This window comes from Xenopus tropicalis, chromosome 9 (assembly GCF_000004195.4).
Source record: "Xenopus tropicalis strain Nigerian chromosome 9, UCB_Xtro_10.0, whole genome shotgun sequence".
Taxonomy (NCBI): Eukaryota; Metazoa; Chordata; class Amphibia; order Anura; family Pipidae; genus Xenopus; species Xenopus tropicalis.
The window spans coordinates 86,331,496-86,357,397 of NC_030685.2; the positions used below are offsets into that span (position 1 = coordinate 86,331,496).

The 25,902-nt window shown below is 51.8% G+C and overlaps 2 protein-coding genes across 3 annotated transcripts in view; one reads left to right on the forward strand and one right to left on the reverse strand.

Moving 5' to 3' along the window:
- Positions 1-592: 592 nt before the first annotated feature.
- Positions 593-17,968, reverse strand: smarcal1 (SWI/SNF related, matrix associated, actin dependent regulator of chromatin, subfamily a-like 1). Of its 2 annotated transcripts, none has more exons than XM_031892757.1 (17): positions 17,871-17,968; positions 14,714-15,584; positions 14,527-14,577; positions 13,240-13,497; positions 11,772-11,822; positions 9,581-9,764; positions 7,627-7,777; positions 6,292-6,450; positions 5,820-5,885; positions 5,129-5,269; positions 4,817-5,035; positions 4,295-4,365; positions 3,149-3,251; positions 2,605-2,787; positions 1,930-2,030; positions 1,068-1,164; positions 593-908 (listed from the first exon to the last, which is right to left on the reverse strand). In XM_031892757.1, exons 2-17 carry the CDS (start codon positions 15,510-15,512, stop codon positions 714-716), a joined length of 2,829 nt encoding a protein of 942 aa, XP_031748617.1. In that variant the 5' UTR covers positions 15,513-15,584; positions 17,871-17,968; the 3' UTR covers positions 593-713.
- A 6,148-nt stretch (positions 17,969-24,116) lies between these two features.
- marchf4 (membrane associated ring-CH-type finger 4) overlaps positions 24,117-25,902 on the forward strand; it is a 39,916-nt gene continuing 38,130 nt past the window's right edge. The window contains exon 1 of the mRNA XM_002942005.5: positions 24,117-25,736. Within this exon, the coding sequence (XP_002942051.2) occupies positions 25,290-25,736 (447 nt within the window). The 5' untranslated portion in view covers positions 24,117-25,289. The remainder of the gene's footprint in view (positions 25,737-25,902) is intronic.

Consider the following 25,902-nt stretch of genomic DNA (forward strand, 5'->3'; position numbering starts at 1 on the left):
GTGCACTTTACCTTAGTAACCAGGGAGTGGTTTGAAAGAGAGACTGGTATATGAATAGGGGAGGGGCTGAATAGAAAGATAAGGAATAAAAAGTAACAATAACAATAAAACTGGAGCCTCACAGAGCAATAGGGTTTGGCTGCCGGGGTCAGTGACCCCCATTTGAAAGCTGCAAAGAGTTAGAAGAAGAAGGCAAATAGATTGAAAACTAAAGGAAATAAATAATGAAGACCAATTGAAAAGTTGCTCAGAACTGGCCATACTATAAAATAAAAAGTTAACACAAAGGTGAACCTACCCCTTATCGGGGTATACAGGGCTTATTATAGCGAAAGGAGGTGCAAAAATGAGGCTTGGTTAGAGGATCCACATTGTGGATAATGGGTTTCCAGAGAAGAGATCCCATACATGTACATATGGCTGCTTATCCTGCCCCCCTCAGGCCTGTCATTGTAACTGCATTCTGGCTGCTCTGCTATTTCCCCTATCAAGTGTACGAGTGTAGGTAATTGGGAAAAAAAACGAACTTCCCCTTTAAACTTTCTATGCTGGAAAGGTTCCGGTATTGCCACTGGTAAAGTAGGAAGGCTGATTTTGTTAGAAACTTAGAATTCTGCTTTTATTTTTGTGTAAATTATATACAAAATATTCCCCCAAAAAAAACAGTTTTTCTTACAACTCTGTACAATTGAACATTTGGCTTCCAGCGGGGGTCACAGCGCAAAGTACTCGTCGATCTTCCTCCTCTTGCAGGAATTTCCGGAATAATCCGTGGGGCTGCAGACGGCATCTCCCAGGTCGGCCTCCTCGCAGGCCTCCAGTAACAGAGCCTCGTCGGCATTGGTCTCCGCTCCCTCCTCTGAGAACGATCTCTGGAATAAGTCATAGATGGTCTTCTGTTTGGGGTCCTATTGGGGGGAAAGGAATCGTATACCCCGAATTAACAGGATAGCAACAAGACTGAAGCCTCGCAAGTTGGTTTTTGACTGAGAGTTAATGTAAAGGTAAACTTCCCCTTTAATTGCTTTGCCTTTATTAGAATTCCCCGGACAGTGGGATGTTTCTACCTTATAGAAGTAATCGGTCGACTCCGTTGTTTCTGAGAAATTTGCTTCCGAGAGGCCGGCTTGGCCCAGAACCTTTATCTTCTCCTGAATCATCGGCCTGTGTGGGGCAATCCCAAATAATATAGAATGAGATAAAGCAGAACGTATATATAGGATATAATATATAGGAGATATATAGATAACGGATATATAGGAGATAATGTACCCCCTACTGTAAATGATAAGGATATTAGCAGTCACTGAGGGGTTCTGTGCCCCCCATATAAAGGCACAAGGCTGCAGGCTGAGTTATACAGGGAACTCTGCGTATCACTCATGTATTATAAGGGATAATGTACCCCCTACTGTAAATGATAAGGATATTAGCAGTCACTGAGGGGTTCTGTGCCCCCCATATAAAGGCACAAGGCTGCAGGCTGAGTTATACAGGGAACTCTGAGTATCACTCATGTATTATAAGGGATAATGTACCCCCTACTGTAAATGATAAGGATATTAGCAGTCACTGAGGGGTTCTGTGCCCCCCATATAAAGGCACAAGGCTGCAGGCTGAGTTATACAGGGAACTCTGAGTATCACTCATGTATTATAAGGGATAATGTACCCCCTACTGTAAATGATAAGGATATTAGCAGTCACTGAGGGGTTCTGTGCCCCCCATATAAAGGCACAAGGCTGCAGGCTGAGTTATACAGGGAACTCTGAGTATCACTCATGTATTATAAGGGATAATGTACCCCCTACTGTAAATGATAAGGATATTAGCAGTCACTGTTCATTGGGGGCAATAATTCTATGTATAATTCTGCTGTTTGTGGGTACAGTACTTGCTATAACATGATTACCTCAGCACGTTACTTACCATAAATAATCATCGGCTGTGCCCTTTGCCACCAGGTAGTGAATATTCACGGAACTTGTTTGCCCGATTCTATGCACCCGATCCTCTGCCTGGATCAGAACCTACAAACACAGGGTTGGACAATAACAAGGCGGGTTCATTGGCGACAGAAATTTCCTTTCCTGTAATTCTCCTTTGCTGCCCAAACTACAGGAGGATGCCAGCTGCTGCCCCCTTCCCGTTTACATGGGTAAACTGGAACGGGACCCCCACATCTTTCAAGTGGGGGTCACTGACCCCGGCAGACACAATAGGTTGGTCTGTGAGGCTACGATTGCTTTTTTTGTATTCCTTATCCTTCTATACATCTTCCAGTTTCTCATTCAAACCTCTGCCTGGTTGCTACAGTATCCAGGCCCCTAGCAACCAGATAGATGTTGATGTTCCAAACTGAAAAGCTGCACAAAAAAGTTACGTTTGTATGTCTGCAGCATAATGAAAGTGAATTTAAAGGTAAAGTACGCTTTCATAGGGCTTTCAACAACAGGAAATGCCCTGGGTTCATCGTTTCTAGATAATATGCCACGTGCCAAGAGCTTGGGCACTAGACTGGGGGGTGGGGGGGCATTGGATATGGCTTTTTGACCATATATATGTATATAATGAAGGTTTCATGTAGCTAATGCCCTTACTTACCCCTGGGTTCCAGAACAGCTCCGCAAAGACAACCAAGTCAGCGGAGGAGAGAGTCAGCCCCATGTTGGCTGCGGTGATGGACAGGACAGCGACACAGGACTTCTCCGACATCTGGAACTTGTGGCACAGGGACTGGCGGTCGGCAGAGGAGGTGTTGCCATCGATTCGAATGTAGGGGACGTCCTGCAAGAGACACAAAGTAAGGGTCAATGGGGAGCACCATTGGTTTGTAGAAAGGGGGCGCGGCACTGTATATATGAATGGAAGGAAGCAGACTGGTGTGGTTATGGCCCAATAACAGATCTATTTGCTGTGCAGAAAGGTTAGCAGGTGATTATATTATTATATACAGACCAGTAAATCTGACACTGAGCCAATGAAATCAAACTCATGTCACAGTGGGAACCTATAGGAAACCTGGATATTTACCATGCCTGTAGCCAATGGCATTCTAGGAAGGGGCTTCCCGCCTCCCTTCCTGTCCAACAGGCTTGTGTCCTTTATCAAACTCCGTTACTATGCTGCCTTAGGCACAACTCCTTACCTTCTTCCCCAGCTCTTCGCAAATGTGGTCCAGAACCAGTTTGTGGTGTGCGAATACGAGGAATTTCTCCCGGCCGCTCTCCAGCAGATCCATAATGTATTCTCTGCAGATAGAGACCTCTGTAAGATCCCAAGATCCCTCCTATTGTTTTATGGTCCCTCCTATTGTTTTACACTTCTGATTGGCTTACATTTCATTACAGAGTGAAAGTTTATTTGCCAGTAGTTGGGTTTCCTGCATATGGAATCCAGAGCCATTCCAAGGCAAAACTGCCCCCCTGGCTTTTAATGGTGACTGCAAAGGACCATTAAATACTTAAACATAACTTTTAATATGTTGTAGATGTTGGTATTCTGAGACAATTAGCAATTGGTCTTCATGTTTTTTTTAGCAGCTCTCCATTTGGTATTTTAGTAGCCATCTTGTTGCTAGGGTCTTATATTACTCCAGTAACCAGGCAGTGTTTTAAACATGAGATGAGAATATGAATAGGGGAGGGGCTGAATAGAAAGATAAGGAATAAAAAGTAACAATAACAATAAAACTGGAGCCTCACAGAGCAATAGGGTTTGGCTGCCGGGGTCAGTGACCCCCATTTGAAAGCTGGAAAGAGTCAGAAGAAAAAGGCAAATAATTCAATAATAATAATAAACTGCAATGCTGCTAGGAATAGGGCATTCTATAACATACTAAAAGTTAATGTAAAGGGTTCAAATTGGTTGCTAGGGTCCAGTTTAACCTAGCAACCAGACAGTGGTTTGAAAGAGAGCCAGAAACAGGAATAGAGGAGGGGTCTAATTAGAAAGATAAGGAATAAAAAGTAACAATAATAATAAAACTGGAGCCTCACAGAGCAATAGGGTTTGGTTGCCGGGGTCAGTGACCCCCATTTGAAAGCTGCAAAGAGGCAGAAGAGAAAGGCATATAATTCAAAAACTACAAAAAATAATGAAGACCAATTGCATAGTTGCTAGGAATAGGCCATTCTGTAACATACTAAACGTTCATTTAAAGGTGAACCTACCCCTTCAACAACAAAAGCCATTTGGTTGCTACTGGTTCCTGGCATGCAGCAAACGAAGCCCTCGTTATCACACAATTAAGGAGCCCTCGTTATTACAGAATATAAAATAATGAGACACTCACAAGACGGATCGGATTTTGGCTTCTGCTGTTCGGTTGTAGAAAAGGAGCAGAGCTTCTTTCTCTTGAACTTTCTGTCAATTGAGACGAAGATAAAGACCCAAACAGTGAACTTGAGATTGATTTTTAGTTTGACTTGGCCTTTAATCCTGCCTTACTTGGTTCTACAGAGCAACGGGTGGAGGGGGAAACGTTTGGTCAAATTCTCCCTCCTGGTTACACAGTGAACTCCTCCCACTTTAACAGCGAGGGGTGGGGGCGCCACCAAGCCGGGACGGTAATGGGGGACATAGTTACATTAATACGTGGTTTCAATGTTGATAATATAGAGGGGCCGGGGGGGCCTGTAACTCAATATTCACTTGAGAGGATAAGGACAAAGGGAAAAAACAAAACTACAATCTATGTTTCGCTATCTGTAATGGAAAAATAGTGCATATTTCCCCTTTAAATCCCCTCTTTCTGTGCCCCTCTGGCTCAGGATAAAAGAGACATTCCCACCAATCAGGGAGCCAGCCTACTCACGCTCTTAAATCCCTTGGCCATTTCCTTTGCCGCCGCCGCCAGGGCCGCCTTGGTCTTTGCAGTAATGCCCTCGGGGGCCACCACAACCATTTTGCGCTGCTTAGCGGGAAGCTGGGACAGGACCTCGGATTTCAGCCGTCTGATCATTATCGACTCTTCCAGCAGCAGTTTCAGCTCGTTTAGATTAGAGGATCCCGAATAATCCCACCCCCAGGGCATCTGCCAATGAGAGTGAATTATCAGTCTGTGATATTAGTATTTACGGGACCCAACGTAAGCCCCCCCCCCCCCCCCCCCGCGCGCATAACTCACCTGCTTGGCGTCGCAGTAACGGATTCCGAAGTCGTGGAACCGAGGGAAGAAACTGGGTCTGACGGCAGCAATCTGTGTGTAGAGCTCGGCCGGCCTGGACATGGCGGGGGTCCCCGACAGTAGCATCACCCTCTTAGCACTCTGTGTGGTGGGAAAAGGCGCAAGAATATTACATTCCATAGATCATTTGGGCTAATAAAAAAGGCAACTGCCCATCAGATTCAGCCCCCCCTTCTAAAGGTCCCCATACACGGGCCAATTGTAGCTGCCGATATCAGTCCCTTAGACCGATTTGGCAGCTTATCGGCCCGTAGGCCTGTAGGGGCAGGAACAACATGCCTATACCTGTCGTTATAATTCGATCGTTTGGCCCCAGAATCCAAATTAGCCTGGATTCTCCCGATATCGCCCACCTGTAGGTGGGGGATATCGGGAGAAGATCCGCTCGCTTAGCGACATCGCCAAGCGAGCGGATCTGAAGGTGTATGGCCACCTTAAGGGAAGAAGAAAAGGAAAAGCTACGGTGGCTGGAAAGGAACAAAAAGGATAGAGGGAACCCTACAGAAATCTCAGAAAGGCAATGTATAGTAAAGGCAGGGAAACACATGGTACAGAGTGGGTGGGGCCAGTGCATGGGGGGCGGGATCAGACTGAGGTGGGGGAGGGTAGAAAGGTAGGGGGTGGGAGGTACCTTCAGTAGCGGCATGGCAGCCTTGCAGCGAGCAGTTTTCACGTTCTTCAGGAAATGAGATTCATCCTTAAAATGAATAAATAAATAATGTACTTTTCTCTCCATTGTCGCTGTATTCCTGCCCCAATATCCACTCTCTCTCTATATATATTATATACACACAGTGTGTGGCTACACTGCTACAGGGCCACATCCCCTTTGGGGGCTCTACAGACTGAAGCTATAAATTTATACCCTGGGGCGGGGCATTTCCTGTGGGATAAATAAGCATTTGCAACTGGCAGAATCCAACCCACTATTTGTTCCTAAGGCCCCGGTGTCAGTACCTGCCCCCCCATATTACCCTGCAGCACATTCCATGCCACCCACATTTGAGCTTTAGGGGGCGGGAGCTCACAAAGGGTTCAATCTTCCCTGGCACTACTGGCCAGTGACATTTCACAGAGGGGCGGGACCTAACGCCGCTACTCACTATAATAATGACTTGGAAAGTCGCGGCAATCTGCTTGTCCATCTTCCCCAGAAGGTCAAAACTAACGATGTTGATGAGACTGGCGCTCTGGCTGTCCCGCCCCGTCACGATCACATTAACGCTTTCCGGCCTGATGGAGGGAAGCCACCGCTGGAAGGCCTGCGGGGAGTAACAGGGGAACAATGAATTGGGGTGGGGGGATAAAAAGACACAAATAGATAATCTCAGGTAGTAAAGGTGCTGGCAGTTATAGTTGTACTGTAGCTAGCCAAGGGGAATGCTTTATTAGAACTGGAGCAGGAGCTCCCCCACCTGGAGAGCAGAGGGCACAGCAGCTACAAACATATAAGGTTTCCTTAAAGGGCACTCGCCTCTATGCCAACTGTGCCAACCTGTAGCCACTACAGCCGGGAAACTGGACCCCAGGGGCCCTGCATTCATTTTAACCCCCGCACTGCCCCTGCTGAGCTGGCACTGCCGGTACTTCTTTCCCACACACCGGGCAGAGAAATGATCCCAGCTGCAGAGCTGGGCGCCATCCTGTCATGCAATCAAAGCATGGATTGTGAGCTCTGCGGGTCAGGTTACCTCATCTTCCCCCTCCTGCCTCCCTTGGGGTCTGCAGCAGCCAGCTGGGTGGGGAGAGGGCAGCACTTGTGGCAGACAGTCTCTCATCCTAATGCACAGATAAACCAATCAGCCGCTAGCTCTCTGTGCCTGACTCACTGGAATTCCTGGGTTCAATTCCTGTCAGCTCCACAGTCGCTTATCTATATGAGCCCTAGGGTTGCCCTTTACAGGGCAAATAGCGCAATTGTGCTATATTTGCGATTTGGCAAATCAGACGTAACTGCAGTAGACACAGCGCAATCGCATCTGCATTGACAATGGAATTGTGGGGGAAAATAGTGGATTGTGGGGAAAAAAACATGGTGATTATGCTCGAAAATGTGTCTGGGTAAGTGAATGTGCCCAATGTCTTTATTCTGAGTGTAGATCTAGAATCCCAGCCATAAAGCAAGGCAGAGCTGCTGGAAATACCAGGAAATACACCTAGGAGGCTGCAGGGGCCCCATGAGTTCCCACACAGGGACTCTCTCCTTTTTAAGTTGCTAAAAGCCCCAGATTTGCTTGGTGTTCCCCTTTAGTGGCTCATAACGAGGTGCCGTTGGCTAATTGTAATTACACAAATGATATTCGATATCAACATTATCTGCATCAGAGTTACTGACTGACTGACGGGCCTTCATATGTATAATCAATATACTAATTACTTATATAACGAGCAGCCTGCCGGGACGGGATAATTACACAGAATGTAGAGCAGGCTCTTACCTCGGCCCATGTGAACCTCACAGAGGAAGGGGCCACGACAAGCAGGGGCCACTCTTTTCTATAATAGGCAGCAATACAGATGGCTTGTATGGTCTTCCCTAAGCCCATGTCATCGGCCAGCAGCAAGCGCCCTTCCCTCGATACCGCGAAACTGCACGATTAAAGGCCAAGTAAATGGAAAGAATAAGAATACAGTAATTACTCAACTCATGTTTCAGGGAGAGTTATCTCTCTCTCTGTACAGGCTATGAGTAAACTTAGGGGGCTGTTCCTGCTAAATTGTGCTTAGTACAGGGGAATCCCTATGTGCCATAGTTTTATGGTATCTCTCTGTACAGGCTATGAGTAAACTTAGGAGGCTGTTCCTGCTAAATTGTGCTTAGTACAGGGGAATCCCTATGTGCCATAGTTTTATGGTATCTCTCTGTACAGGCTATGAGCAAACTTAGGGGGCTGTTCCTGCTGAATTGTGCTTAGTACAGGGGAATCCCTATGTGCCATAGTTTTATGGTATCTCTCTGTACAGGCTATGAGCAAACTTAGGGGGCTGTTCCTGCTGAATTGTGCTTAGTACAGGGGAATCCCTATGTGCCATAGTTTTATGGTATCTCTCTGTACAGGCTATGAGCAAACTTAGGGGGCTGTTCCTGCTGAATTGTGCTTAGTACAGGGGAATCCCTATGTGCCATAGTTTTATGGTATCTCTCTGTACAGGCTATGAGCAAACTTAGGGGGCTGTTCCTGCTGAATTGTGCTTAGTACAGGGGAATCCCTATGTGCCATAGTTTTATGGTATCTCTCTGTACAGGCTATAAGCAAACTTAGCGGGCTGTTCCTGCTGAATTGTGCTTAGTACAGGGGAATCCCTATGTGCCATAGTTTTATGGTATCTCTCTGTACAGGCTATGAGCAAACTTAGGGGGCTGTTCCTGCTGAATTGTGCTTAGTACAGGGGAATCCCTATGTGCCATAGTTTTATGGTATCTCTCTGTACAGGCTATGAGCAAACTTAGGGGGCTGTTCCTGCTGAATTGTGCTTAGTACAGGGGAATCCCTATGTGCCATAGTTTTATGGTATCTCTCTGTACAGGCTATGGGCAAACTTAGCGGGCTGTTCCTGCTGAATTGTGCTTAGTACAGGGGAATCCCTATGTGCCATAGTTTTATGGTATCTCTCTGTACAGGCTATGGGCAAACTTAGGGGGCTGTTCCTGCTGAATTGTGCTTAGTACAGGGGAATCCCTATGTGCCATAGTTTTATGGTATCTCTCTGTACAGGCTATGAGCAAACTTAGGAGGAGACAGTATCATATAACGGCTCAGTAGTCAATAGACAGACATCGGGCAGCTTTGGGCACAGGGAAACTGCGCAGAGGGACGGACAGGAGAAATCACTGCTGATAGAGAATAACAAACATTTACTTATCCGCAGGCAGAACTTGGCTGTAGTTCCGATTTTAATGGCTTTCCAGCTCATTTGCCACCGGCAGCAAACTGGCACTGTGGGTAAAATCTGCGCTCCCTACGCCTGCTCATGAGTCGGAACAACAGTTCATTAAGTAAAGTACACGCGCTCCCAAGCAGTTCACTGGGTACAGACTAAGCAGGAGCCCCAGGTACAGGGAAGAAAGCGACTTCTGAGTCGGAACAGAGACTGCGCTGTGAAGCAGATACTGGGGCTCATTGCATAAGGGGGGCAATTCCTATGCCTGTAGGCTCCCCCCTATCATAAATGATCTTCAGGTGAGATAGAAGTCATTTCCCAAATTCTATGGGGCAAAGTAATTAAGAACCAGCCAGGAGAGCACAGCACTGCAGTAAGGCAAAGCTGACAGATTGGAATTACATTAGGCAAATATTTATTTGGGTTTACTTCCCCTTTAAGCACAGTGTCATTTCTGCTTTGGTTACCCCTGTATATATGGAGAGGAGGGGGGTATCTGCCCTCACTTACTTCACTCCGTCGCGCTGGAAGGGCATTAAGTTGCTGCCGAGCTTGGAATCCACTTGAGATAAATCCACTTCCGGAATCTCCTCGCGAATGATGGTGGTTTTTCCAAACTGCGGCGCGAAGGCTTGGAGCACCGGCCTGGGGAGCGGCTCCACTTCCACTTGCTGAATGTTCCGCACACTCTCCACTATGGGGGGATTCAATATGATCAGCTGGGGGGGGCTTATTATAGAGAAATCACATGACCCATAGAGTGTGGCATTAAAGGGATATCACCATTATCATGACCATTAAGGGAGCCCAGCCTGAAGGCCAGTTAGGGGGGGATTTGGGGTGAGTGCTTATTTGTGCCCTGGGTACCCCTGGAACTATAGTGGGGTGACTGTTACCCCAATGTTTCTATATATCTGTAACCTTGTTATGGGCTAAGGGGGCCCAGCCTGAAGGCCAGTTAGGGGGGGATTTGGGGTGAGTGCTTATTTGTGCCCTGGGTACCCCTGGAACTATAGCAGGGTGACTGTTACCCCAATGTTTCTATATATCTGTAACCTTGTTATGGGCTAAGGGGGCCCAGCCTGAAGGCCAGTTAGGGGGGGATTTGGGGTGAGTGCTTATTTGTGCCCTGGGTACCCCTGGAACTATAGCAGAGTGACTGTTACCCCAATGTTTCTATATATCTGTAACCTTGTTATGGGCTAAGGGGGCCCAGCCTGAAGGCCAGTTAGGGGGGGATTTGGGGTGAGTGCTTATTTGTGCCCTGGGTACCCCTGGAACTATAGCGGGGTGACTGTTACCCCAATGTTTCTATATATCTGTAACCTTGTTATGGGCTAAGGGGGCCCAGCCTGAAGGCCAGTTAGGGGGGGATTTGGGGTGAGTGCTTATTTGTGCCCTGGGTACCCCTGGAACTATAGCGGGGTGACTGTTACCCCAATGTTTCTATATATCTGTAACCTTGTTATGGGCTAAGGGGGCCCAGCCTGAAGGCCAGTTAGGGGGGGATTTGGGGTGAGTGCTTATTTGTGCCCTGGGTACCCCTGGAACTATAGCGGGGTGACTGTTACCCCAATGTTTCTATATATCTGTAACCTTGTTATGGGCTAAGGGGGCCCAGCCTGAAGGCCAGTTAGGGGGGGATTTGGGGTGAGTTCTTATTTGTGCCCTGGGTACCCCTGGAACTATAGCAGGGTGACTGTTACCCCAATGTTTCTATATATTTGTAACCTTGTTATGGGCTAAGGGGGCCCAGCCTGAAGGCCAGTTAGGGGGGGATTTGGGGTGAGTGCTTATTTGTGCCCTGGGTACCCCTGGAACTATAGCGGGGTGACTGTTACCCCAATGTTTCTATATATCTGTAACCTTGTTATGGGCTAAGGGGGCCCAGCCTGAAGGCCAGTTAGGGGGGATTTGGGGTGAGTGCTTATTTGTGCCCTGGGTACCCCTGGAACTATAGCGGGGTGACTGTTACCCCAGTTTCAGTGCTCGGGGCGTTTATACAGAACAGGACATTACTTTTCCAGCCGTTACTGCATTTCGAGCTCTGAAAGGCCGGGGTCACCTGAAATTGCCGACCTCTTGCAAGGAAGAAAGGGTTAACACTAACAGGGGGTGGGATACGTATGGGGGAGAACAAAAGGAGGCTTTTATGGCTTTGATCTGCTTATGGGTGAAATGAAACAGTGGTCAGTAATTGCTGCAATTTGCCTGCTTATTACATTGGCCGCTATTCACAGCAGGGAGAGAAAGCCAATTAGGTTGCGCCTCTCAGTGCCAGCCTGGCATTATCTCCTGCAATGACCCCTATTTATCTGTGAGTGGGCGGGCGCGAGGCTCACAGGGGAAATGTTAAGCCTCACAAACAGTTATTCAAGAAAAAATAACCCATTAATGGCAGGTAAATAAGTGAGTGTCTCTGGTAAGCAGCTTCCCGGCCAATCAAAAGTCAGTTTCCTGCGGTTGGAACGTGAACAGGCAGGATTCTGTGTGACTTCTGGACCGGTACATAAATGTTTGGTAAAATCAATGTTTGCAGCCTTACAGATGCAGCCTTACATAGGCGGCAAGTGCTGATAGGCTGGGGCATGGATTCCACTTGTCCTTTCATTGTATTCCCCGCCCCCCTGGAGAGATCACATGACTGGTGCCCAGGTTCAGGGCAGAATTAGAAAGAACATTTAGAAAGGAAAACACTTACTCAGTTTCTGATAATCCTCCAGCATGAAACTCCACTTCCGTGTCTTGGTATCTGCACACAGAGAGATACATTATAGCGAGGGGCTTTACTGCCGGGATAAAGGGCAAGTAAAAACATTTTGCCTAAAACCAATGTGAAATAGCAAGAGACACAGAGCTTTATTGAGGGTCACTGGGCGGTACCTTGTAGTAACCAATCAAGAGTTACCTTTCACTGTTCTTCTGGCCGCTGAAATAAGGCTGATCACTAATTGGTTGTTATGGGTTACTGCCCTGGGGCAAAATTGCTCAGTCTTTATAAATGAGCCCTCTTGTCTATTTTTATGCTGGAAATCAGTTTCCTGGTATCCATGTGACTATTTTCAAGTCTTTTCTGCCAAACTACAGCACTTGTGTCTTGCTTTATGGCAGGGATTGACCATTTACTCTAAGGTCCAGCAATCATTACCATTTAACTGAGGTTACGCTGCTGCCTGGGGAGACCCATGGCCGATTAGGGTAATGATCCTCACAGCGCTGCCCAATGGCATCATTCTCACCATCCCAGCGCTGCCCAATGGCATCATTCTCACCATCCCAGCGCTGCCCAATGGCATCATTCTCACCATCCCAGCGCTGCCCAATGGCATCATTCTCACCATCCCAGCGCTGCCCAATGGCATCATTCTCACCATCCCAGCGCTGCCCAATGGCATCATTCTCACCATTCCAGCGCTGCCCAATGGCATCATTCTCACCATTCCAGCGCTGCCCAATGGCATCATTCTCACCATTCCAGCGCTGCCCAATGGCATCATTCTCACCATCCCAGCGCTGCCCAATGGCATCATTCTCACCATCCCAGCGCTGCCCAATGGCATCACTCTCATCATCCCAGCGCTGCCCAATGGCATCATTCTCATCATCCCAGCGCTGCCCAATGGCATCATTCTCATCATCCCAGCACTGCCCAATGGCATCATTCTCATCATCTCAGCACTGCCCAATGGCATCATTCTCATCATCCCAGCGCTGCCCAATGGCATCATTCTCATCATCCCAGCACTGCCCAATGGCATCATTCTCACCATCCCAGCGCTGCCCAATGGCATCATTCTCACCATCCCAGCGCTGCCCAATGGCATCACTCTCATCATCCCAGCGCTGCCCAATGGCATCATTCTCACCATCCCAGCGCTGCCCAATGGCATCATTCTCACCATCCCAGCGCTGCCCAATGGCATCACTCTCATCATCCCAGCGCTGCCCAATGGCATCATTCTCATCATCCCAGCGCTGCCCAATGGCATCATTCTCATCATCCCAGCACTGCCCAATGGCATCATTCTCATCATCTCAGCACTGCCCAATGGCATCATTCTCATCATCCCAGCGCTGCCCAATGGCATCATTCTCATCATCCCAGCACTGCCCAATGGCATCATTCTCACCATCCCAGCGCTGCCCAGTGGCATGATTGCGCCACTTACCGTAATTCCTGGTGTTCATCTGCTTGAAGAGGCCGATGATTTCCGCATGGTACCCGATTTCCATCTCGAAGCGAGAGCGGGAGACCAGGATGCAGCGGCCTCTCAGGGTGGCACTGGGTCTCTGCCAGTTGTTGCACATCGCCAGCAGTGCGTTAATATTTGTTCCACCGCCGGTCGCTGGGGGAGGAGCTATCTGCACCCCTTCCATTCCTTCCAAGGCTTTCAGCTCCACACTCTGCAGCTGCTGCACCTCACTCACTGGAACAACAACATGTTCTGTATTTCTGGGTTTCCCACACTGAGCGCAGCTACAGGCCATTTACTGTGTCATTTATATTCATTATATGATATTGGCCTAGTGCGGCCCCCTGCATTAAACCTACCCCTCCCCCTGTAAGCAGCTATCAGGAGTGTTTTAGTCCCACCCATTGCTTGAGTCACAGACTTCCTGCCCCTCCCCCTGTAAGCTGCCATCAGTGTTCTAGTCCCACCCACTGCTTGAGTCACACGCTCCCTGCCCCACCCCCTGTAAGCAGCTATCAGGAGTGTTTTAGTCCCACCCATTGCTTGAGTCACAGACTCCCTGCCCCACCCCCTGTAAGCAGCTATCAGGAGTGTTTTAGTCCCACCCATTGCTTGAGTCACAGACTTCCTGCCCCTCCCCCTGTAAGTTGCCATCAGTGTTCTAGTCCCACCCACTGCTTGAGTCACACGCTCCCTGCCCCCCCCCCCGTAAGCTGCCATCAGTGTTCTAGTCCCACCCACTGCCTGAGTCATAGACTTCCTGCCCCCCCCCCGTAAGCTTCCATTAGTGTTCTAGTCCCACCCATTGCTTGAGTCACAGACTCCCTGCCCCACCCCCTGTAAGCAGCTATCAGGAGTGTTTTAGTCCCACCCATTGCTTGAGTCACAGACTTCCTGCCCCTCCCCCTGTAAGCTGCCATCAGTGTTCTAGTCCCACCCACTGCTTGAGTCACACGCTCCCTGCCCCCCCGTAAGCTGCCATCAGTGTTCTAGTCCCACCCACTGCTTGAGTCACACGCTCCCTGCCCCCCCGTAAGCTGCCATCAGTGTTCTAGTCCCACCCACTGCCTGAGTCATAGACTTCCTGCCCCCCCCCGTAAGCTTCCATTAGTGTTCTAGTCCCACCCACTGCTTGAGTCACAGGCTTCCTGCCCCTCCCCATGTAAGCCTCCAGTGCTCTAGGTTGGCCCACTGACACCCACAGATTTGCAGTTCTTGCTAAACCAGTTGCCCCAACATGACAGACAGTAATTGCAGACTTACTTAGAGAGGCATAATCCTCAAGGCCAAAATTCCACATCTTTGTTGCTGGATCTGTGATAGGATGAGATAAGCAGGTGTTAGTGTTACAGTTGGGTGTTAATGCCCCAACCAGTGTAACAGGTGCATAACCCCATGAAGAGCAGAAAGTAGCCACAGGGGGCAGCACTGAGGCGCATTTGCCCCTTACCGTAATTCTTGCTTGGGATGGTTTTAAATAAGGCAATAAGCTCGGCGCTGTATCCAACCTCAACCCGGAAGCGACTCTCTGCGTGTTTCACACAGCGCCCCCGGGTGGCGCCACTTGCCTTCTTGGCCGGTACAGCCTCGGCGGCACTGCCAGTCACTCCTCTTTCCCTCCCTTCGCTCACAGTCTTGTTACTGACTGGCACAGCGGGTTTGCTGCCCGGGCCGGCACCGTAGAACTTTGTGATAGTTGTAGTACTCCTGAGGGGCCCGGGCCCCGTGGTATCATTATCACAAGCAGTGAGTGGCTCAGGCCTTGAGTATGAGTTGGAGTGCTTGGCCGATTCTTGCCCCGGGGTAGTGCCAGCCGGGTACAAGTGCCTGGGATTAGGGGCATTGCTTGGCCCGCTGGGCACACTCTGAGCTTCTGGCACAGTGTAGTTGCCCTTTACGTCCTTTGCTGGGTCGGTGAGTGACTTGGAATCATGTGACCTGTTGCCCACAGCTTGCACTTTATTCCCAGCAGCACCAGGTACAGAGGGAGCAGTGTTACCCCCGCTGGGGCTTTTCTGGAAGGCATATTTGCTATTAGCTGCCCTACTCGTGCCCGTAGCATTAATACTCTGGGCCGAGGGGAGTACCCCCTGCTGCCCGCTCGGTATCTGGGCATTAAGCGGAGCTGAGAGGCTTCTATTGGTCTGTGAATTCTGCTGGGCGGCCAATCTCTCCGCTCTCCTGGCCAACGCTCTCTGCCTGTTCTCCTCGATCTTCCGCTTCTGCTCCTCCGTCAGACACACTGACATCTCTCCTGATTAGCGGCCCCTCCCCACGCGCCGACGGCAGGATCCCGGGCGCCCGATTGGGACTCTCACGGCCTAGAAACGAGCCAGAAACCGGGTTTTACTTGTGCGTGAAACAGATATTCCAGCCTGGCTTGAGTTCCCCTTTAATAAAGGTTAAAGGGGAACTCAAGCCAAAAACACAATTTAGGCCAAGGAAAGAAAATCTCATTATAAGCAAATTTCCAATATCCATTCATTCCTCATTCTCTTCTCTGCACTGCTGGTTCTGACTCCTGATACAACTCCCCAATATCCATTCATCCCTCATTCTCACTGGGTTTATAGTTATGTGTAACTGTCACTGTGTCTGTCCCTTTCCCTTCCCTGCACTGCTGGTTCTGACTCCTGATACAACTCCCCAATATCCATTCATCCCTCATTCTCACTGGGTTTATAGTTATGTGTAACTGTCACTGTGTCTGTCCCTTTCCCTTCTCTGCACTGCTGGTTCTGACTCCTGATACGACTCCCCAATATCCATTCATCCCTCATTCTCACTGGGTTTATAGTTATGTGTAACTGTCACTGTGTCTGTCCCTTTCCCTTCCCTGCACTGCTGGTTCTGACTCCTGATACAACTCCCCAATATCCATTCATTCCTCATTCTCACTGGGTTTATAGTTATGTGTAACTGTCACTGTGTCTGTCCCTTTCCCTTCCCTGCACTGCTGGTTCTGACTCCTGATACAACTCCCCAATATCCATTCATTCCTCATTCTCACTGGGTTTATAGTTATGTGTAACTGTCACTGTGTCTGTCCCTTTCCCTTCCCTGCACTGCTGGTTCTGACTCCTGATACAACTCCCCAATATCCATTCATTCCTCATTCTCACTGGGTTTATAGTTATGTGTAACTGTCACTGTGTCTGTCCCTTTCCCTTCCCTGCACTGCTGGTTCTGACTCCTGATACAACTCCCCAATATCCATTCATCCCTCATTCTCACTGGGTTTATAGTTATGTGTAACTGTCACTGTGTCTGTCCCTTTCCCTTCCCTGCACTGCTGGTTCTGACTCCTGATACAACTCCCCAATATCCATTCATTCCTCATTCTCACTGGGTTTATAGTTATGTGTAACTGTCACTGTGTCTGTCCCTTTCCCTTCCCTGCACTGCTGGTTCTGACTCCTGATACAACTCCCCAATACCCATTCATCCCTCATTCTCACTGGGTTTATAGTTATGTGTAACTGTCACTGTGTCTGTCCCTTTCCCTTCCCTGCACTGCTGGTTCTGACTCCTGATACAACTCCCCAATATCCATTCATCCCTCATTCTCACTGGGTTTATAGTTATGTGTAACTGTCACTGTGTCTGTCCCTTTCCCTTCCCTGCACTGCTGGTTCTGACTCCTGATACAACTCCCCAATATCCATTCATTCCTCATTCTCACTGGGTTTATAGTTATGTGTAACTGTCACTGTGTCTGTCCCTTTCCCTTCCCTGCACTGCTGGTTCTGACTCCTGATACAACTCCCCAATATCCATTCATTCCTCATTCTCACTGGGTTTATAGTTATGTGTAACTGTCACTGTGTCTGTCCCTTTCCCTTCCCTGCACTGCTGGTTCTGACTCCTGATACAACTCCCCAATACCCATTCATCCCTCATTCTCACTGGGTTTATAGTTATGTGTAACTGTCACTGTGTCTGTCCCTTTCCCTTCCCTGCACTGCTGGTTCTGACTCCTGATACAACTCCCCAATACCCATTCATTCCTCATTCTCACTGGGTTTATAGTTATGTGTAACTGTCACTGTGTCTGTCCCTTTCCCTTCCCTGCACTGCTGGTTCTGACTCCTGATACAACTCCCCAATATCCATTCATTCCTCATTCTCACTGGGTTTATAGTTATGTGTAAGTGTCACTGTATACACCCTACAGTAGGAGGGGTTTCCCTGATCACATGGGGTGGGGGTGGGGGGGGGGGGGCTCTGACCCTACAGGAGTCACCCAGAAACTACTTTAGGTGACGCACTGATTTAGCAGTGGGAGGAGTTAACCCTACTGTGGGCGGTACATATGCCCTGGATATGGAATGGTTACAGTGACCCCATTGCAGGCTGGCACTGTGCCCTGTGGGAGTTACTCTCACCCTACTATGGGCATTATACAATACATTGGCCCAGAAACGTAGTAATTACTAAGACTTGTAAAAGTGATGCAGTTGCCCTACTTGCCCCCCGCCCAGACCCCACACCCGGGGGCAAAAGAGAAACTGCCCAAACAAGTCACTCACCCGCTTCCCGCTCCCCCACCAGCCTCCATCCCATTGCCTGATGCCTGCAGGCTCCTCCCACTGCCCGCCGCTAGTTACCAGCGTCATCAGCTCGCGTCGTTCTACGTACGAACACCAGCGCGCAATCCGGCAGCCATTATTGTGACTGGCAGTTTCGGGCGAGGAAACGCTAAGGGTCACTGGTTGCGCTCTCATTGGCTGCAGACGATCACATGACTGCTGTATTAACTAATAAGGCCAATGAGCTTATGTTACAACTAAGTTATTAGCAGAGCTTTTAGTCAGGCACCTGTCAGGGTTCCTATCTGATGATTTATCAGTTACAGTTTCACTGTGTGCGCCGCCTAGTGGCAGGATCTATTATTGCTTTGTGGGGAATGATTCATAGTAAAGGGGTTGTTCACCTTTAAATTAACTTTTAGTGTGGCATAGAGAGCCATTCTGCGGCTATTTGCAATTGGTCTTCTTTTTTTAGAAAGATAAGGAATAAAAAGTAACAATAACAATAAAACTGGAGCCTCACAGAGCAATAGGGTTTGGCTGCCGGGGTCAGTGACCCCCATTTGAAAGCTGCAAAGAGTTGCTAGGGTCCAAATTACGTTAGCAACCAGTGAGTGTTTTGGATGAGGGACTGGTATATGAATAGGAGAGGGGCTGAATAGAAAGATAAGGAAAAAAAGTAACAGTAACAATAAAACTGGAGCCTCACAGAGCAATAGGGTTTGGTTGCCGGGGTCAGTGACCCCCATTTGAAAGCTGCAAAGAGTTGCTAGGGTCCAAATTACGTTAGCAACCAGTGAGTGGTTTGGATGAGAGGCTGGTATATGAATAGGGGAGGGGCTGAATAGAAAGATAAGGAATAAAAAGTAACAATAACAATAAAACTGGAGCCTCACAGAGCAATAGGGTTTGGTTGCCGGGGTCAGTGACCCCCATTTGAAATCTGCAAAGAGGCAGAAGAGGAAGGCAATTAATTAAAAAAACTATAAATAATATAGATCTATTAAAAATTTCTAAAAATATTCCACTTTATAACATACTGAAAGTTAACCTGAAGGTGAACCCCACCCCCCCATACACTGATACGTTACGGGTTGGGCAATAATGAAATAAATGGATGAAAGTGATTGGCTTCCTGCTCCAGCAGCTGCCGCCCCTAAATGAATCCATAGTGCTAATATTATAATAAATATGTGGGCGGGTCGGACTGTGGCTCCGCCCATGGGGCCCTCACCGGCAATCCCTCCACACCCCCCAGAGAGGCCCCGCCTCCCGCCTGACCCCTCCCCCAAGTGTGCATAAATTAAACTTACCTTCAGTGCATTATGGGAGGGAGACTGGCAGCCGGGGGGCGGGCCTAGAAGGGATCGGGTCAGGCCCAGTCCGACCCTGAGTAATACTGCATCATTCCTCTCCATATTGACCCCCCCGACAGCTGAATTAGGGGGTCACTCTATTCTTTCTGTAGAAGAGACCGATGAATGCTCACGGAACAGAGAAAGTGGGTCGGGACCCTGTATTCATCCGGCCCATGTTTTCCCTTTAAGGGTCTCAGACATGCCTTTAGTTTCCACTGCATCAGCCAATGAGCTTCTTCTGGATCAGAGCAGCAGTGAACTGATTGGCCAGGGGGTGGGCAGACTAACAGCCTGGGATACTTTACCTCTTGTTTGGGGTTATAACATCTATCTGGTTGCTAGGGTCCAAATTACCTTAGCAACCAGGGAGTGGTTTGAATGAGAGGCTGGTACAGAAATAGGAGAGGGGCTGAATAGAAAAGAAAGTTGCAAAAAGTAACAATAACAATAAAACTGGAGCCTCACAGAGCAATAGGGTTTGGTTGCCGGGGTCAGTGACCCCCATTGAAATCTTCAAAGAGTCAAAAGAAGAAGGGAAATAATTAAAAAACTATAAGAAATAAATAATCAAGACCAATTGAAAAGTTGCTAAGAATTGTTCATTCTATAACATACTAAAAGTTAAATTAACTCCAGTTTACGGATTAAAGATACATTTTTCTGCTATAGGCGCTACATACAGAAATAAAACCCCACTGCTCAGAGCATTGGCCGCCCAACATAGGCACCTGGGGGGGGGGGGTGGCTCATTAGGGAAACACAAGGGGCAAATGTAGATTCCTGAGCGGCGCGGCAGCCACTGAAGCTTCAGTAACCGATGGAAACTGGAAAGGCTCAGATCCCCCCCCAACCCCTCAAACTGTATTATGGGGGCAGGAAGAGTTTCTAATTACGGGGAGATGGGAACCAATCATTAGAGAGAATAACATTTTCCCTGAGTAACATTTAAAGGGCAGTTCCTTAGTCAGGGCTGCCACTGGGGGGCGGAATGGTAGTGGGGTAATAAAGGTTGCTGGGGTTTGATTGGATCATGGGCAGATAATTGGACAGATCGGGGGCATTTCTCATTGGGGCCCCACACCCCCACTCACCTACTATTACATTTTATCATGTACAGCAGCTACACCCACCTCCCCTGCCTGATAAGAGCTGCCATTATTGGGGGGCATGTAGGGCAACAGGTAAGCGGGGTACAGGCTGAGTGCTGGCACTACAATGGCAATATGAGACCGGGGGGGGGGATACCTGGGTGCTACATCCAAAGCTTTTAGGGAGCACTGGCCCCCCCGTGTCAGTAACTGCTGAGCTGCTAGTTAATGTCAAAAACTCACACAGAGGTGCCAGTAGTAAATGTTAGTAAGTCAGACAGATGAGAAGACTCCCCCCCAGACAGAGCTCTTAGTAGATGAGAGCAGCAGCCCCTCTGTCTCTCCCCCCCCCCCAACCTGGGAAGCAGCAGCCCCTCTGTCTCTCCACCCCCCCCCCCCAACCTGGGAAGCAGCAGCCCCTCTGTCTCTCCACCCCCCCCCCCAACCTGGGAAGCAGCAGCCCCTCTGCCTCTCCCCCCCCCCCCCAACCTGGGAAGCAGCAGCCCCTCTGTCTCTTCCCCCCCCCAACCTGGGAAGCAGCAGCCCCTCTGCCTCTCCCCCCCCCCCCAACCTGGGAAGCAGCAACCTCTCTGTCTCTCCCCCCCCCCCAACCTGGGAAGCAGCAGCCCCTCTGCCTCTCCCCCCCCAACCTGGGAAGCAGCAACCCCTCTGTCTCCCCCCCCCAACCTGGGAAGCAGCAGCCCCTCTGCCTCTCCCCCCCCCCAACCTGGGAAGCAGCAACCTCTCTGTCTCTCCCCCCCCCCAACCTGGGAAGCAGCAGCCCCTCTGTCTCCCCCCCCCCAACCTGGGAAGCAGCAGCCCCTCTGTCTCCCCCCCCCAACCTGGGAAGCAGCAGCCCCTCTGCCTCTCCCCCCCCCAACCTGGGAAGCAGCAACCTCTCTGTCTCTCCCCCCCCCCAACCTGGGAAGCAGCAGCCCCTCTGTCTCCCCCCCCCCAACCTGGGAAGCAGCAGCCCCTCTGTCTCCCCCCCCCCAACCTGGGAAGCAGCAGCCCCTCTGTCTCTCCCCCCCAACCTGGGAAGCAGCAGCCCCTCTGTCTCCCCCCCCCAACCTGGGAAGCAGCAGCCCCTCTGTCTCCCCCCCCCCAACCTGGGAAGCAGCAGCCCCTCTGTCTCCCCCCCCCCAACCTGGGAAGCAGCAGCCCCTCTGTCTCTCCCCCCCCCCAACCTGGGAAGCAGCAGCCCCTCTGTCTCTCCCCCCCCCCAACCTGGGAAGCAGCAGCCCCTCTGTCTCCCCCCCCCCCCCAACCTGGGAAGCAGCAGCCCCTCTGTCTCCCCCCCCCCAACCTGGGAAGCAGCAACCCCTCTGTCTCCCCCCCCCCCAACCTGGGAAGCAACAGCCCCTCTGTCTCCCCCCCCCAACCTGGGAAGCAGCAGCCCCTCTGTCTCTCCCCCCCCCCAACCTGGGAAGCAGCAGCCCCTCTGTCTCCCCCCCCCCCAACCTGGGAAGCAGCAGCCCCTCTGTCTCTCCCCCCCCAACCTGGGAAGCAGCAGCCCCTCTGTCTCTCCCCCCCCAACCTGGGAAGCAGCAGCCCCTCTGTCTCCCCCCCCCCCCAACCTGGGAAGCAGCAGCCCCTCTGTCTCTCCCCCCCCCCAACCTGGGAAGCAGCAGCCCCTCTGTCTCCCCCCCCCCCAACCTGGGAAGCAGCAGCCCCTCTGTCTCCCCCCCCAACCTGGGAAGCAGCAGCCCCTCTGTCTCTCCCCCCCCCCCCAACCTGGGAAGCAGCAGCCCCTCTGTCTCCCCCCCCCCAACCTGGGAAGCAGCAGCCCCTCTGTCTCTCCCCTCCCAACCTGGGAAGCAGCAACCCCTCTGTCTCCCCCCCCCCCCCAACCTGGGAAGCAGCAGCCCCTCTGTCTCCCCCCCCCCCAACCTGGGAAGCAGCAGCCCCTCTGTCTCTCCCCCCCCCCCAACCTGGGAAGCAGCAGCCCCTCTGTCTCTCCCCCCCCAACCTGGGAAGCAGCAGCCCCTCTGTCTCTCCCCCCCCAACCTGGGAAGCAGCAGCCCCTCTGTCTCTCCCCCCCCAACCTGGGAAGCAGCAACCCCTCTGTCTGTCTCCCCCCCCCCAACCTGGGAAGCAGCAGCCCCTCTGTCTCCCCCCCCAACCTGGGAAGCAGCAGCCCCTCTGTCTCTCCCCCCCCCCCCAACCTGGGAAGCAGCAGCCCCTCTGTCTCTCCCCCCCCAACCTGGGAAGCAGCAGCCCCTCTGTCTCTCCCCCCCAACCTGGGAAGCAGCAACCCCTCTGTCTGTCTCCCCCCCCCAACCTGGGAAGCAGCAGCCCCTCTGTCTCCCCCCCCCAACCTGGGAAGCAGCAGCCCCTCTGTCTCTCCCCCCCCCCCCCAACCTGGGAAGCAGCAGCCCCTCTGTCTCTCCCCCCCCAACCTGGGAAGCAGCAGCCCCTCTGTCTCTCCCCCCCCAACCTGGGAAGCAGCAGCCCCTCTGTCTCTCCCCCCCCAACCTGGGAAGCAGCAGCCCCTCTGTCTCTCCCCCCCCAACCTGGGAAGCAGCAACCCCTCTGTCTGTCTCCCCCCCCCCAACCTGGGAAGCAGCAGCCCCTCTGTCTCCCCCCCCCAACCTGGGAAGCAGCAGCCCCTCTGTCTCTCCCCCCCCCCCCCCCAACCTGGGAAGCAGCAGCCCCTCTGTCTCTCCCCCCCCAACCTGGGAAGCAGCAGCCCCTCTGTCTCTCCCCCCCAACCTGGGAAGCAGCAACCCCTCTGTCTCCCCCCCCCCCCAACCTGGGAAGCAGCAGCCCCTCTGTCTCCCCCCCCCCAACCTGGGAAGCAGCAGCCCCTCTGTCTCTCCCCCCCCCCCCAACCTGGGAAGCAGCAGCCCCTCTGTCTCTCCCCCCCCCCCAACCTGGGAAGCAGCAGCCCCTCTGTCTCTCCCCCCCCCCCCAACCTGGGAAGCAGCAGCCCCTCTGTCTCTCCCCCCCCAACCTGGGAAGCAGCAGCCCCTCTGTCTCTCCCCCCCCAACCTGGGAAGCAGCAGCCCCTCTGTCTCTCCCCCCCCAACCTGGGAAGCAGCAGCCCCAGTCCCTCTCCCCCCCCCCAACCTGGGAAGCAGCAGCCCCTCTGCCTCTCCCCCCCCCCAACCTGGGAAGCAGCAGCCCCTCTGTCTCTCCCCCCCCAACCTGGGAAGCAGCAGCCCCTCTGTCTCTCCCCCCCCCAACCTGGGAAGCAGCAGCCCCTCTGTCTCTCCCCCCCCAGCCTGGGAAGCAGCAGCCCCTCTGCCTCTCCCCCCCAACCTGGGAAGCAGCAGCCCCAGTCCCTCTCCCCCCCCCCAACCTGGGAAGCAGCAGCCCCAGTCCCTCTCCCCCCCCCCCAACCTGGGAAGCATCAGCCCCTCTGCCTCTCCCCCCCCCCCCCAACCTGGGAAGCAGCAGCCCCTCTGTCTCTCCCCCCCCAACCTGGGAAGCAGCAGCCCCTCTGTCTCTCCCCCCCCAACCTGGGAAGCAGCAGCCCCAGTCCCTCTCCCCCCCCCAACCTGGGAAGCAGCAGCCCCAGTCCCTCTCCCCCCCCCCAACCTGGGAAGCATCAGCCCCTCTGCCTCTCCCCCCCCAACCTGGGAAGCAGCAGCCCCAGTCCCTCTCCCCCCCCCCAACCTGGGAAGCAGCAGCCCCAGTCCCTCTCCCCCCCCCAACCTGGGAAGCATCAACCCCTCTGTCTCTCCCCCCCCAACCTGGGAAGCATCAGCCCCTCTGTCTCTCCCCCCCCAACCTGGGAAGCAGCAGCCCCTCTGTCTCTCCCCCCCCCCCAGCCTGGGAAGCAGCAGCCCCAGTCCCTCTCCCCCCCCCCAGCCCCTCTCCCCGCCGCCTGCGTCAGTCCCCCAGCACCGTGACGTTGCAGACTGGGAGGGAGCTGTCCAGTGGAACAGAGTGCTGAAACTGCAGCAGCAGCAGCCGTCCCTAAACTCCCAGCGCACTCTCCCATGCACCCAGCACCCACCCCCTGCCCAGCACCCAGCACCCAGGGATATCACAGGGGCACCTTCCCTACTCACCGATCCAGCAATAAGGGAGCTGCTGGGATTGTCTCTCTCTGTTCTACATTGTAACCAGATCCCTTCCCTCTCACAGCCAGGGAGGCAGCAACAGCAGCAGGAGGATCATCATCTTCATCATCATCATCATCATCACCCGGATCTGCCCGGCCCGGAGGGGTAGGAGCCGGTCCCTCTCTGCCCGTAGGGAGCTGGGTGTGAGGGGCATTTTGGGAGTGATGGTGGCGTGCCATGCCAAGCCTGGGCAAGACAAAGAGCACCCAGGGAAAGAATGGTGAGATGGGGAATGTGCTTTGTGGGTTTGGGGTGGGATAAAGGCAGCAGCTATGCAGTGAGCCCCCCTGGCACCCCTCAGACTAAATCCTGACAGTGACGCCGTCTGTACATGACCCAGCCCTGGGCCCCCCTCCCTGCATATTCCCAGGAGACCCTGTAAGGAGCGCTGCCTCCCCCTCCCTAAACTGAAACATTTACCGAAATCCTAAACTGAGATACTGGGGGGGAACGTAGGAAAGAGGGGGTCACAATTCTACAAACTTTCTAGATTTTATAATTGGTAATTAAATGCCGGTCTGGTTTTGATAATACTCCTTTTTCTATGACTAAGTGGCACTTTTTATATTCCAATGGGAAGGTAGCTGCCCCCTAGCCAATAGCACAAGAGCCAGGCTGGGGTATCCGTAGGGTTTATTGGCTGGGAATCTGGGGCAACTTTATACCTGCTTGTGTGCCAATGGAATTAAGGGGAGACAGTGGGTGCAATAGAAGCTTCTAACTGCTCTGTGCCAGTTGTCCGGTCATTAATAGGAGGCGGGGGCGAGAAGGTGGGCACAGTGCAGCCCCCCGGGCAGTGAAGCACAACCCTATAGAAGCACAGAGGGGTATTGGGCACAAATGTTGAGGAGCACAATACAAGTTCATAGCTGATCACCTCCATGTTGTGAGGGGTTGGGGGGGTCGGCTGAACTTCCAGAAGCACAAACACTGTCCGGGTCCCATTTTTACCCTTGGGCTTTTGGACTACAAATCAGGCACATGTTCTTGAGAACCATCCTGCTTTTATGGTGCTGCGGAGTACTGAGTTGTAGACAGATGTTGCGCCATCAGGGTCTGCTGAAGTGCCGCTGCCGCATGTTTTTCAATGACTTGAAGGTCTTCCTGCTCCGGCGCCCCCCTCCCATCCCCAGTCTGCCCATGAACAGCTCGGAATGTGACTTGGGAGCTGGGGGTGCTTTGGCCTCCAATAATAACACGTTGACGGCCTTGGGGCGAGCCTGGAGAACTCCAGCAGGTGGCACGAGCCCGGAGGAGGACTGGATCTACCCCGGCAATGGACTTCAGCACCAGCAGATGTCTATGGTGAGCAGCACCTCCTCCGATGACTTCTGCAAAGGGAAAACCGAAGACCGATACTCCCTTGGCAGCTTGGACAGTGGGATGAGGACCCCTCTCTGCAGGATCTGCTTCCAAGGACCTGAGCAGGTAAGTCCAGTGCCCCCCTTTGATTATTGGAAAGTTCTGCACCTTGGGTTATGCCAAGTTTTATTACCGGCTGAAAAAAGTTCCCCTTGTCTGTAGGGTATGGCCTTTATACAGTTGGAAAGGTGCAGGTTTGGGAAGAGTTGGGTTATAGAATATGGACCAGGGG

What these genes read in the sequence shown, in the direction of transcription:
- smarcal1 (XM_031892757.1), bottom strand. Translation starts at nt 15,512, where the DNA reads ATGTCAGTGTGTCTGACGGAGGAGCAGAAGCGGAAGATCGAGGAGAAC. An exon ending in GATGAACACCAGGAATTACG is followed by an intron (nt 11,823 to 13,239) that starts GTAAGTGGCGCA and finishes CTCTGTGTGCAG; the next exon opens with ATACCAAGACACGGAAGTGG. An exon ending in GTTACTGCGACGCCAAGCAG is followed by an intron (nt 5,036 to 5,128) that starts GTGAGTTATGCG and finishes TCTCATTGGCAG; the next exon opens with ATGCCCTGGGGGTGGGATTA.